Here is a 14,895-nt window from a genome sequence, read left to right on the forward strand (position 1 = left end):
CCTTTTTTATTCTCTCGTTGTCACCGTGCTATTCAATCCCAGTGGAACGCATACAATGTGATTTCCTATACAGTGGGGAAAAAAAGTATTTAGTCAGTCAGCAATAGTGCAAGTTCCACCACTTAAAAAGTTGAGAGGCGTCTGTAATTTACATCATAGGTAGACCTCAACTATGGGAGACAAACTGAGAAAAAAAAATCCAGAAAATCACATTGTCTGTTTTTTTTTCATTTTATTTGCACATTATGGTGGAAAATAAGTATTTGGTCAGAAACAAAATTTCATCTCAATACTTTGTGATATATCGTTTGTTGGCAATGACAGAGGTCAAACGTTTTCTGTAAGTCTTCACAAGGTTGCCACACACTGTTGTTGGTATGTTGGCCCATTCCTCCATGCAGATCTCCTCTAGAGCAGTGATGTTTTTGGCTTTTCGCTTGGCAACACGGACTTTCAACTCCCTCCAAAGGTTTTCTATAGGGTTGAGATCTGGAGACTGGCTAGGCCACTCCAGGACCTTGAAATGCTTCTTACGAAGCCACTCCTTCGTTGCCCTGGCGGTGTGCTTTGGATCATTGTCATGTTGAAAGACCCAGCCACGTTTCATCTTTAATGCCCTTGCTGATGGAAGGAGGTTTGCACTCAAAATCTCACGATACATGGCCCCATTCATTCTTTCATGTACCCGGATCAGTCGTCCTGGCCCCTTTGCAGAGAAACAGCCCCAAAGCATGATGTTTCCACCACCATGCTTTACAGTAGGTATGGTGTTTGATGGATGCAACTCAATATTCTTTTTCCTCCAAACACGACAAGTTGTGTTTCTACCAAACAGTTCCAGTTTGTTTTCATCAGACCATAGGACATTCTCCCAAAACTCCTCTGGATCATCCAAATGCTCTCTAGCAAACTTCAGACGGGCCCGGACATGTACAGGCTTAAGCAGTGGGACACGTCTGGCACTGCAGGATCTGAGTCCATGGTGGCGTAGTGTGTTACTTATGGTAGGCCTTGTTACATTGGTCCCAGCTCTCTGCAGTTCATTCACTAGGTCCCCCCGCATGGTTCTGGGATTTTTGCTCACCGTTCTTGTGATCATTCTGACCCCACGGGGTGGGATTTTGCGTGGAGCACCAGATCGAGGGAGATTATCAGTGGTCTTGTATGTCTTCCATTTTCTAATTATTGCTCCCACAGTTGATTTCTTCACTCCAAGCTGGTTGGCTATTGCAGATTCAGTCTTCCCAGCCTGGTGCAGGGCTACAATTTTGTTTCTGGTGTCCTTTGACAGCTCTTTGGTCTTCACCATAGTGGAGTTTGGAGTCAGACTGTTTGAGGGTGTGCACAGGTGTCTTTTTATACTGATAACAAGTTTAAACGGGTGCCATTACTACAGGTAATGAGTGGAGGAAAGAGGAGACTCTTAAAGAAGAAGTTACAGGTCTGTGAGAGCCAGAAACCTTGATTGCTTGTTTCTGACCAAATACTTATTTTCCACCATAATATGCAAATAAAATGAAAAAAAAACAGACAATGTGATTTTCTGGATTTTTTTTTCTCAGTTTGTCTCCCATAGTTGAGGTCTACCTATGATATAAATTACAGACGCCTCTCATCTTTTTAAGTGGTGGAACTTGCACTATTGCTGACTGACTAAATACTTTTTTTCCCCACTGTATGTGGAACGCTATTTTTCGTCACAACCAGGAAGTAGACTTCCTGTCAATGGAACACAAGTTAAGCGCTAGTTCCGGTTGGAGACTTCTGGTGAGCGTGACATTACTCCCGCTCCTCGGATACTTAAACCACGCAGTCTAGTCATCATACCCACATGACAAGCGATGGATACTGCTTCTTGCATGACACTCCTAACCCCTGACCACCACTGGTAAGTGCACTGATTTTTTTGAGCGACATAAGTCTACAACTTACAAAATAAGGCCTAATTTCTCCTCTTTACCTACAGTTATAAACGGATGCGTTAGACAAGCCGCGCGACTCCTGGATACCCGCTGTTTACCTTGGAAACCAGCGTGTACGCCGGTTTCCAAGGTAAACAGAGGGTATCCAGGATCCGCGGCTCCTGGATACCCGACGTTTACATTAGCAGCCAACGTCCAGCGTCGCTGATCGCTGGTCTCTCGCTGCCACACGCAGCGATGTGCGCTGTGCAGCGGGAGACCAGCGATCGAAAAATGGCCCAGGCCGCTCGATCATGATCAGCGATAACCGGCAGGGGGGGCCCGTCACTGATCCCCGTCACACACAGCGATCTCGCTGGCGAGATCGCTGATGTGTCACAAAATCAGCGATCTTGCTAGCGAGATCGCTTAGCGTGACGGGGCCTTTACATATGTTACTCTCCCTATTATACCCCTACTTGGAACGGTTATATATCTTGGACTACAACAGACATTTATTAATCTGATACAGGTAGCCCATTCTTTATACCACTATCTCACCTCACCTGTTTTGTCTCTATTATCACCGCACATTAGGTGGACCATACCATTATAACCATCAAACGCCCTTTTTTCTCTATTAACCAACAGAAGATCTAAAACCAATATTGTGCATATTCACCTCATTCCCTGCAAAACAGCAGTCAGGAAGGTTTTCCTATTCCTCCCACCCCTACCCCTCTCCCCTCACCATCTGATCATGATATCTGACTTATAATGTGTTGAATTTTTGCACATCATTGATTTTCTATACAAGTTTGGCTGCATTTGTATTAATTGACCATTGGACTATGTGAGGATTTATTATGTATTCATTTTTATTCTATAGTCTGTCGCAGACTGATGAAGGTCTTTGTTAGACTGAAACGTTTTTGCAGACTGCTTTAATAAATATCTTCTGAAAAGATACCTATAAAGTTGAGTGCCAAGTTTTGTATTTATTACAGATTGGAAAGCACTGCACTGGCACGATGAGAAGACCGAATGGAGCGTGTGAGATTTTTTGCACACAGACATGATCTAAAAAAACCAACGATTTGTCAACCAACCACATAATGGGTTCACTAGGTGGGGAATACAGTGGTGGCTGAGCTTAAACTCTATCAAAATATGTAAGTCCGCAAGGACAGGGTCCTCTCCCCTCTGTACCAGTCTGTTATTGTAAATTTGTTTACTGTTAATGATATCTATAACTTTGTATGTAACGATATCTATAACTTTGTATGCAACCCCCCTCCTCATGTACAGCACCATGGAATTAATGGTGCTATATAAATAAAAAATAATAATAATATAAAATTATTCAGCAAAAGCTTTTGGAACTGTTTGAGAAATCTACATAAACTCAACTCTTACCGAATGTCAACCTCTACAACAGATGCAAATTTATACACAAAGCACACAAGCAAATGCAGGAGAGTTGCAAGTCCTCATTTGCACTACATTCAGTTGCTTTAAAGAGATTTGTGCTATTTAAAATGGAAAGGACATATTACTATCAGCCAAACATTTTATAAAACAATCTATCCTCCTATGTAATCAGCTATTCGGAATTCAGAAAGCATGACACTGACTTCAGCAGGTCAATTACCTGAGGTCAGTGTTCAGTTCCCTGGTTCCCATTATAAAATACAATGATAATCAAGAAGGCATATATTTTCATAAATATTTGACTTTGAGCTATGAAATATATTGGTAGTTCTTTCTATCTTCGGTATCATAGCTAAAAGGAATTAAAGGGGTCGCCAAGGACAGGAAAGGTCGTCAATATGAAATCGGTGGGGGTCTGACATCTGCTCCCCACCTATCAGCTGAAATATGCTCTGGCTGGATATAAGTTATGTATGAGGTTAAACATTCCAGCTTCACAGAAGACCTTTCACTGGATTTTTACATTTAAACTGCGCACTGTACCTCCCTTCAATTTGCGCTGCTTCAATGATTCTGGAACAGTTTTTGATATATGACCAATTGCTTGAAGGGAAACCTTGCATATTTATTTCCAGGGGGCATAACTTTGGAATTGAGGGGCACAGAAAAAAAAAAGAATGGAGTGGAATCAATTTGATGAGGTTCTCAATTTAAAGAAAACCAATTAAAGTCAGAGGTCCGCTTCTTAGTGGCTGCAGCCACTAAACAATGTATGGTGGTGCCGTGCTTCGCGCAATGCTTCAATTACATCTGGCCACTGATGGTGCGAATTTCAGTTGAGGGGAAGGGTGTAAAGCGACCTATCAAACAGATTATCAAATTTAGAGTCCTTGACAGCCACATTAAAGATATTGTATTTTTTGTACCGTATTATTCGGATTATAAGACTCATTTTTTTCCCAAAAATTTTTTGTGGAAAATGGGGGGGTGTCTTATAGTCAGAATATACTTACAAATACTGTGGCGGCAGCAGGAGTCAGGCGATTCTGCAGCAGTCCGACTCTGCTGAGTGACGATCACACTCCCTTCTCATGCTGGTGTGGCTGGTGCAGCAGATTCAGCGGTGGTGCTCTGTGGTGCAAGGGTGCTCCGCCAGCATTTTGTGAAAACCCGTTGGCACCGCACATCCATTGCTGCGATGCGGTGGCCTCCAGGAAAATGGCTGCCGGGGGGCAGTGCATGCTCAGATTGAGATCTCGGCAACAAGATCTTATCTCCTGAGGAGATCTCGTTGCCGAGACCTCAATCTGAGCACGTGCTGCCCCCGGCGGCCATTTCCCCGGAGGCCACCGCATCGCAGCAATGGATATGCAGGGCCTCCAGGCTTTCACAAGATGCCGGTGGAGCCACCTGCACCACAGAGCACCACCGCCGAACCTGTTGCACCAGCCTGGGCTGGGATTTCCCGAAGCCCACTGCATCGCAGCAATAGATATGCGGGGCCTCCAGGCTTTCACAAGATGCCGGCGGCGCCCTGAGCACCACCGCCGAACCTGCCACACCAGCCTGAGATGGGATCTCCCAGTCATATCGCCGGTCCACTAAACATCTCCTGGTACCCTGCTCCACCAGCGCTGCTGATTCCCTCCATGGGTAAGCTGAATTTGGACTGTAAGACAGAGCCCCATTTGACATGTTAATTTTTTTTCCCTATTTTCCTTCCGAAAATTTGGGGTGTGACTTATGGTTCGGTGCATCTTATAGTCCGAAAAATACGGTACTTATTATGGCTCTATGCATACATATATAGATGTATAAAGCCCTTTATACATACCAAAATTCAAAAGCTTACCTCGATATCTTGATCTAGTATTTGATAGTCTTGAGGCATGCTTGGCAGTATTGGCCATGTGAGGTTGGCAGTAGCAGTTGGCAGAGAGCTAAAGCTTCCATTTTTGAGATTTTCCGTAGAACGTGACTTTGTTCCTTGCCATCCCAAAATGCTTTCTGAAAATTCAGAATCCATAAGTAATGCATACAAATATAAATCACATTTATAACTTGCTATGTGTGGATTATTTCCAAAATCTTACAGAGTGCTCTCGAATGTGAAAAAGTGGGTGCTCACAACAGTTCCAAATAAAAAGCAATAGACAATGTCCAAGCTTGGGTGAGGCAAATTTGACAAAGACTTACCGTACATTTAGTCGAAACATTGCACCTTGTATGGCAGAATAAAAGATTTATTTGCCTCCCCCAAGCCTGGACACTGTCTATTTTTACTGTGCATTTTTTCAAGAGAGCTCCTTGGAGTTTGGAACAACGGGTCTTCTTATGGGTATGGATAACCTGGTTCCTGTTTATCCAAAATGAGTGCTGCGGGCAATCTTTTTATTATCTGACAGTTCCAAATAAGTTTTTTGATGATATTAAAGTGAACCTGACAATTGATACATTCTGCCAAATCCAAGGTCCGCATATATCAGTCACTCCTTCAACCATGGAGTGACTGGTCTCTCCATATATTTGCATGTTTGGTGAGATCTGTCACTTATGAGGAGCAGGCGAGGAGTAGATGCTGTGGACTGGCCTAGTCTTTATGAGGTTTGGTCTCTGGCGGCTTTTAAAGCAAAAAACTGCATTTCTTGAGGAATTCGACTAGGGGTGTTTTGAGCATTTTTAACTCTCAGGCAATTCACAGAATTGTATACCAGTGGGCTAATTCATTGGTAAATTACTATTTTTTCCACTGAAATGTTACTTTGGTGCCAAATTTTAAATTTCCATAAGGGATAATAGGAGAAAATGGACCATACAATTTGTGATGCAATTTTTCCTAAGTACATCAATGCCCCATATGTGGTCAAAAACTACTACTGTGAAAAGCTCAGAAGGGAAATATTGATGTTCAGATTTTGTTAAAATGGTTTGAGAGTGCCATGTCATACTGGCAGAGCCCCTGAGGTGCCACAACAGCAGAAACCCCCCATAAGAGACTCCATTTTACAAACTACATCTCTCGATTAATCTAAGGGTTTAATGATCATATTGACAACTTGGCTGTGTCACAGAATTTTACACCATTGGGCAGTGAAGAAAAATAATTACGTTTTTACCACAAAAATTTTGTTCTAGCCCCAGATTTTACATTTTCACTATTTTTGCTGAATTTGGCAATACCCCATACGTGGCTATAAAGTACTATTAGGTCACACGCCGAGACTCGGGAGGGAAGGAGCGCTATTTGACTCTCTGAGAATAAAATTATATATTGTAGAATAGTTTGCGGACTCCATATACAGAGCTCCTAAGTGCCAGGGGGGCAGAATCACACCTCAAGTGACCCCACTTTGGAACTTACACCTCTCAGGGAATTAATCTACAGGTGTAGTGACAATTTTGAAGAGGATGTTGCTGAGGGAAAATTGCAAATCTGCCACTTTAGTGCCCAGTACATTGTAGTGTCCAGTATGTTTAAGTGTACATACATTATATTATGCCCAGCTCTTGCTTAGGCATGCACCCATAAATTAGGCATGCTCTCTTTGCTACAGAAAAGCCAAATGTGGATGCTAAATGTGGTTTAGGCACATTGAAGCTCAGAAGGGAGAGGTGCACTTGGATTTGAGAGCGCAGAATTCGCAGGATTTCTTTTGGGAGGTGAGAAGCCATAGTGCTTTTCCAGAGCCTTTGTGTTACCAGAAACGTGGAAGTGCCCTAGATTTCCATTGACAGATTATGGACTTGAGTGAGGGCTTTTTTGTCGATTGAGTTGAAGCTTCTATTGGGAATATTTCACATAACATTTGGGATCACATTTATCCTGTGCCCTACGTTGAGCACTTACATCGGAGTTTCCATCTAAATCTCCGAATGATGTGACTCAGATGAAACCCCTGAGGGATCCAATCACTATAATGGGGCAGCACAGTTACTCTGGAGTCTGTCTGATCCTGTTCAGAGATTTCTTTTTCAGAGATGAACAAAACTGTGGCGTGGCCTCGCTTTTATTGCATGCTTAAAAAGATGGACACTGCTGGAACATAGCACAGACTGCTTCCATAGTGCCTCTATCTGCCTCATTATATGGAATTTTCCGTTGTGGCTTCTGTCCGAATCACATATTTCAGAGATTTACATGGAAACCCCGGTGTAAGTGCTCAGTGCAGAGTGCAGAATAAATGTGCGCCGAGCCTTACTGCGATCTTTAGAAGATACAATGAACAAATCAACAGCAGGTCAAGAATAAGTTTTATTTATTATTTACGCCATTCCTTATGTGGTAGATGACTTTATTCTTTGGGTCGTTGCGATTACAGCGATACCAGACTTATATAATTTCTTTTACATTTTGCCGCTTTTACACAATAACATTTTTTACAGAAAGAAAATTATATTCTGAGAGCTATAGCTTCTTTATCCACTGATGGAGCTGTAAGCTGGCTTATTTTTTTGCAGGACAAGATAACGTTTTCAACTAAACCATTTTATTTCCATTCAACTTTTTATTCCACTTTATGTTCAGCAGTATGATGAAAAAGTATAGCTTTTTTCCAGTTTTTTTTCAGAGTTTACCGAAGGGGTTAACTAGTGTGACAGTTTTATAGCTTGTAACGCTCTGGACATGTGTACTTTTTTTGCCTATTTATTGATATATTATTTTTTATATTGAGATATTTTTTACAATTTTTTTTTTTTTTACTTCATCCCTCTATGGGACTTAAACTTTTAGTCGTGTAATCACTGATATAATGCATTTCAATGCACCAGCATTACAATATATTATACCTGTCAGTATTACAGTGACAGAAGCCTCTTAGACCATGCTCTGGGCATCGTTTAACAGGCTTGCCATAGCTTGCTGACCTGGAGGTCGTCATAACAACGATTAGGACGTCATGGTGGCGCTGATCGGAAGCCATCTCCCTCTTCTAGCCTCCTAAATGCTGTGATTGATATAGATCGTGGCATTAAAGTGGATAAACAGCGGAGAGAGGTGCAGGCACAACTCCTAGCAGTGAAAATCAGGGATTGGCGATCACATAAGCAGAGCTCCCAGCGGTGGCGAATGCACGGGCACAGCTCCTATGCTCCGCACCATTGCCATGACATACCTATACATTAAGGGTCGGGAACCCATACCCAACCATGATGTATGAATACGTCAAAGGTCGTAAAGGGGTTACTATCACCCACAGACTTATTTGGAATGGTGTCATGAGCTCCCACTTTTTTGACAAATCGGAAAGACTCTGTAAAACTTAGGATACAACAGGGTTTCAGAGTCAAACATACCTGTGTGAAATCATACAGCCACTGCCTGATACATGCTGAAGGTAGATCGGGCAGCATGTCTGAAATCATATAGCCAGTACCTGATACATGCTGAACGTGGATGGGCAGCATTTTTGAAATCATATAGCCAGTGCCTGATACATGATGAACGTGGATCGGGAAGCATGTCTGAAATCATATAGCCAGAGTCTGATGTACGCTAAACGTGGATTGGGCAGCAAGTCTGAAATCATATAGTCAGTGCCTGATACATGCTGATTGTGGACGTGGACGGGCAGCATGTCTGAAATCATATTGTTATACCGTGATGACTCCGGAGTGGTCCCTCTGGGTCATGGCACCCACCTTTCCTGGGCGAGCAGGCCTAGTGAGGACCACCCCCTATACAGGGAGTGTCAGTGGCAAGTCCAAGGGGTAAGATACCACAACTGCTGGAACCAGGTGGCCGGCTCACAGGAGACAGGAATGAGTGTGTTTGCAGGATGCAACGGAGAGTGAAGCGTGGTCACAGGAGTATGCAGGGTATAGGACCATACAGAGCGTGTACATGGGAGTGCGCTAGATACTGAACCGTGCAAGGCGGGTGTACGATAGCACATGTGGTGCGTACGGGCGAGCACGTCCGGGAGCGGGCAAAGCAGGATGCGTGAAAGGAAGCACACCAAAGTAAGGGACAGACAGGGCACAGAGCAGAGCGTAGGTACGGAGCATGTGCCAGGAGGCATGGCAGAGCAACGCACAGGGACAGGGCAAAAGGCAGAGGACCCGAATACAGCGTGCAGCCAAGCAAGGACCGAACCGACCAAGCCAGGAAGCACAACAATAATCAGGCAGCCTGATATAGCACATGATCGCCTGGACTTCCAGGTCAAGTACTCCAGGACATGGAGAGGATGAGACCAGAGACAGAGCTGAGAAGAGCGCGCGTGCGCACAGGAGCGCAGCGCAACCACGGGACTAGGTGCGAGAGGTGCGCGTGCGCACCCGAAGAGACCCCGGAGTGGGCGCAGCACTGGAAGAGGTGATGTCGGACCCGAGGCCCCGCCCCCATGTGAGAGCGGCATGACACATATAGCCAGTGCCTGATACATGCTGAACGTGGATCGGGCAAGCATGTCTGAAATCATATAGCCAGTACCTGATACATGCTGAACGTGGATTGGGCAGCATGTCTGAAATCATATAGCCAGTACCTGATACATGCTGAACATGGATGTGCAGCATGTCTGAAATCATATAGCCAGCGCCTGATACATGCTGAACTTGGATTGGGCAGCATTCATCAGCTATTAGGTTAGTTTGTAAATATCACACAAGATATGGAAATCTCTGATCTGAAAGTTTATGGGCTTTTTTCTATAAATCATTGACAATCTCAGCTAATGGATGATATAAAAGTTTTAAAAACTTTAGGTACACTTTTTCTCATCAAGATAACCACTGTCCATATGCTCATCTGATTTTCACCCAGAAAACTAGGACGATTTTCATGTGTATTGTCATGCTTGTTGTGACCTTCGTGTCTGTACTTTACGCCTATATGACGTCCGAATTTATACTTGAACAATTTAAAAAGTACACGATCAAATATAGTTTCCTATGTTACTAGTGGCAATGTATGCATAGAAATTAGATGCCATATGGATGTTTCCCATGGGATCTGCTTTTGTTTTTTTTTTTTTGCTTACTCAAAGACTTGAATGGTTATGTCTCATCTGATACTCAGAAGCGAATAGTGTGTGCTGCATTATGTGCATACAGATACTTGGTCCATATGAAAAATGGTCATCTGAACGGTCCTATTAAAATACACTGGTCCATGGGCCATCTGATTTATACGCGGACCCGACATGTCTGTACAACAGGCTCATCTGAACAAGCCCTTAAGGAATAAGGGCAGCATATACAAGTGTCCACTTTTATCTTTCTACAGGAACTGCAAATGCCCATGAAAATAAATATATTTTCACAATATGATAGCAAAACCTTAGGCAAGCTACAATTCACATTACATCTGAGTGGCCATATGTGGATGCATATAGTGCAAACCTTTCCAGACAGAAAATCATTAAATCATAGTTATTTAGAAAGGTGTCACCCCATGACACTCGGGATACATCGCACCAAGAGCAAAGGATAAGGAGGACACATGGGGTCCCTTGATCAATACCTACTCTGTGAGCAAGAATGGAAAAGAACTATGTAAATGTTAAACTTCCTGCACAAGAGCGATTTCCATCAAGAGATGAAAACAGATGATCACTTCAGTTACCACGTTGACACCAATTTACTCAAAGTGGGGCTGTCATCATGCGATAACCACTTTGAGAATAACTTCAATATATAGAATGGGTTATTTGTAAGTGAAATAATATATACTGAAAAAAAATATAGATGCAACACTTGTGTTTTTGCTGCCATTTTTCAAGATCTGAACTCAAAGATCAAAGACTTTTTCTATATGCACAAAAGGCCTTTCTGTCAAATATTGTTCACAAATTTGCCTAAATATGTATTACTGAGCACTGCTCCTTTGCCAAGATTGTTTTGTTCACATTTGAGAAGTGGATTGATATTCAAGATGCGGAGTAGACAGCATGATTATTGCACTGGTGCCTTAAACTGGCCTCAATAAAAGGCCACTCTAAAATGTGCAGTTTTAGCACGCAGCACAATGCCGCAAGTTTTGAAGGAGCGTGCAATTGGCATGCTGACTGCGGGAGTTTCCACCAGCGCCATTTCCCGTGAATTGAATGTTCATTTCTCTACCATTACCATAAGCTGTCTCCAAAGGAGTTTCAGAGAATTTGGCAATACATACAACCAGCCTCAGCAGACCACATGTAACCCTCCCGGCCCAGGATCTCATTATCCAGCATTTTCACCTGCAAGATTGTCTGAGACCAGCCACCCGGAGAGCTGCTGCAACAATCGGTTTGTATAACCAAAGAATTTCTGCACAAACTGTCAGAAACCGTCTCAGGGAAGCTCCTCTGTATGCTCGTTGTCCTCATCGGGGTCTCCACCTGACTGCAGGTAGTCGTCGTGACTCGTAACCAACTTGACTGGGCAAATGCTCACATTCGATGGCCTCTGGCACGTTGGAGAGGTGTTCTTTTCACGGATGGAATCCTGGATTTCACTGTACAGGGCAGACAGCAGACTGCATGTATGGTAACGTGTGGGTAAGCAGTTTGTGGATTTCAACGTTGCAAATCGAGTGGCCTATGGTGGCGGTAGGGTTATGGTATGGGCAATGAACACAGGTGCATTTTCTTGATACCTTTTTGAATGTACAGAAATATCGTGATGCGATCCTGAGGCCCATTGTTTGGGCCATTCAAGCACAACCATCACCTCATGTTGCAGCATGGTAATACATTGATCTGTACACAATTCCTGGGAGCTGAATACATGCCAGTTCTTGCATGACCAGCATACTCACCGGAAGAGTAACCCACTGAGCATGTTTGGGATGCTCTGGATCGGCGTATACGAGAGTGTATTCAAGTTTCTGCCAATATCCAGCAACTTTGTACAGCTATTGAAAAGGATAAGAGTCCCGTTTCACTTAGCGACGCACCAGCGATCCCGACAACGATACGACCTGGTAGGGATCGCTGGTGCATCGCTAAATGATCGCTAGTAAGATGCCAAACAGTCAGATCTCTTCAGCGACGCAGCAACGATCCAGCGATCAAACACCGCGATGTGGGCTGGCCAGCGGGACACCGACAACGAAAAAGTGGCCCAGGACAATCCTGCACGATCAGCGATATCCAGAAGGGGGTCGGTCACTGCTGCATGTCCCATGTAGCAAGGTCGCAGGCGAGATCGCTGTTGCATCACAAAATCGGTGACGCATTAGCGATCTCGCTAGTGATCTGCTATGTGAGATGGGTCCTTTAGACCAACATTCCACAGGCCACAATCAACAACCTGATCAACTCTATGTGAAGTAAATGTGTTGTACTGCCTGAGGCAAATGATGGTCACACCAGATACTGACTGATGATCTGACACCCCCCCACACACCTCCAGACCCACCCAATACTGTGAAACTGCACATTTTACTGTGGCCAGCCTAATGCAAACCTGTGCAATAATCACATGGTCTATTCAGCATCCGGATATACTACATGTGTGAGGTGGATGGATTACCTCGGCAAAGAAGAAGTGCTCACTAACACAGATTTTGACAAATTTGTGAACAACATTTGAGAGAAAAAGGCCTTTTATGTACATAGAAAAAGTCATAGATCTTTGAGGTCAGCTAATGAAAAATGGAATCAGAAACAAGTGTTACATTTATTTTTGTTCAGTGTAATTTCTATTTTTTTTATATTATAAAACAGCTCTCACCTGACATCACAGGCTTGTTGTTCTGTCCTGCCTGATAGACACTCTGCTGTAGTAAATGGAGGCATTCGCCAAGGCAGCAGAGGGTGGCAGCTGAGGTAGCTTTCAGGAGGAGAAAATCCTGATCCAAGGCAGAAAGTGGGCCAGAGCCTGAAAGGGATTCAATGGCATGTACCAGATTCTTTTGCTGCCCCTCCACATCGGCCATAACCTATAGAAATGAAAAGAACAGATATATTACAATAAATAATATTAAAAAAGTGGAAATTGGCCACAGTAAACTATGCAGTTCCCATGAAGGCAGGAGCAAGATTTTTTTTATTATTATTAAAAAAATTGGCTGCCTAAAAATGTAATCCATAGATTTTCTGATATGGTACTGGTTCAGTATCACAACGCTACCAGTACACGTAACAGAACTGTAAAGATATCCGCATAAATGAGCTCATATTACAATTTATTAACATAGACAAATGAAATTATGCACACACCAAAACATCACATTATAACGTGCCAGTTATATGGATCACCACACCCCACAATTTTTTTTTCACAAATACGTATAACACAAAAACTCGATTTAAACAATAGTTCATTTCTGATGATATATTAGATTTAAAGAGATGGTGCACCCTTTATACATGAACCCATAATGGTCCTTTAAAAAAAAACAACAAAAAAAACCAACATTTACCTACTGGACCACTACTGCCATCTATCGCCATTATTCTCCTGGTTTCCTTTTCTGGTGTAAGCAGTTGGGTGCCTGCCATGGCCAATCCACTACAGCAGGCATGGTATTTTTCATGGAAGAAGTGAGATGACAAAGAATTTTACCAGGACGTTGATAATGATGACGCATCATTTGGATTAGTTATCAAAAACAGATCGATTGCATCCGACACTTCTGATCTCACTTCCCATTAAAGTGAATAAGAACCGAGCTGGAGTACCTGGCACCAGACGCTACACAGTGTATGGAGCTGTGTGGTTATGGCTCTGTATATTGTGGGCAAACGGTTTCCAATAAAAGTATAGGCCATCAATATCCAAGTCATGGAAAAGCGTTTTAATATCTAATTTTGTCACAGAGATCAAATCAAGGAGCGCTAACATTCTTTAAGATTAAGAAATCTTTTTGATTCTGTGAATGTATGCTGGAAAAAGTTGGAAATAATTTTAGAAAGGTCTTTTGGATGGGACTAAAGGAGATACATAATAAAGTCCAGTAGGAGCAAAATCAGGACCTGCGATACTATAGCCTAAGTAATGCCCACAGTACACAGTTCTCCCAATTATACACGTGCATACAATTTATACCAAGGGTCTCAAACACGCGGCCGGTGGGCCACATGCGGCCCCTGAGGCTGCTTCATGCGGCCCGCAGGCACTGTAGACCACTTGGCGATCCCTACCCAGATCAGGGGGCCGCCGACGGCCGCTTTTTAGACGCACATTCACTTGAAATGTACCATATTTTACCTGCTGTGGGGAGCGGCAGCGGTGGAGCTGCTGGTTGCAGGAGGCGGGAGCCAGCTGCCACGACTAACACCTGTGCCCACTGCTAGAGAGAAATGAATATTCACTGCTCTCCACGCCCATTCATTTCTCATTCATTTAATAGCGGACACACTGTTAGCCACAGCCGCCGGCTTCCTGCAGCGGCTGGGCTTTGAAGTGTGCTTCTAAGTGAACTAAAATTCGCTGCTCTCCACTCCCATGGGCATGGAGAGCAATGAATATTCATTGATCTTTAATAGCGAGCACAATAGCCTCAGCCGGCGGCTTCCTGCAGCTGCCGGGCAATCACATGTGTCTGCTATTAAAGAGAATGAATACACACAATGTCAGACTTTAATGTGTTCATTATCATTGATTTTTCATTTATTATTACTTTTGTCAGATTCAA

At 43.3% G+C, this 14,895-nt stretch overlaps 1 protein-coding gene across 1 annotated transcript in view; it reads right to left on the reverse strand.

Moving 5' to 3' along the window:
- OSBPL10 (oxysterol binding protein like 10) overlaps positions 1-14,895 on the reverse strand; it is a 664,525-nt gene that overhangs the window by 189,253 nt on the left and 460,377 nt on the right. Inside the window, exons 5-6 of the mRNA XM_073568669.1 lie at positions 12,990-13,197; positions 5,185-5,339 (exon numbers count right to left, since the gene is read on the reverse strand). Of these exons, the coding sequence (XP_073424770.1) occupies positions 5,185-5,339; positions 12,990-13,197 (363 nt within the window). The remainder of the gene's footprint in view (positions 1-5,184; positions 5,340-12,989; positions 13,198-14,895) is intronic.

Source organism: Dendrobates tinctorius, unplaced genomic scaffold (genome assembly GCF_039654945.1).
Source record: "Dendrobates tinctorius isolate UK_male_01 unplaced genomic scaffold, ASM3965494v1 ptg000005l, whole genome shotgun sequence".
In the NCBI taxonomy this organism is placed as follows: Eukaryota; Metazoa; Chordata; class Amphibia; order Anura; family Dendrobatidae; genus Dendrobates; species Dendrobates tinctorius.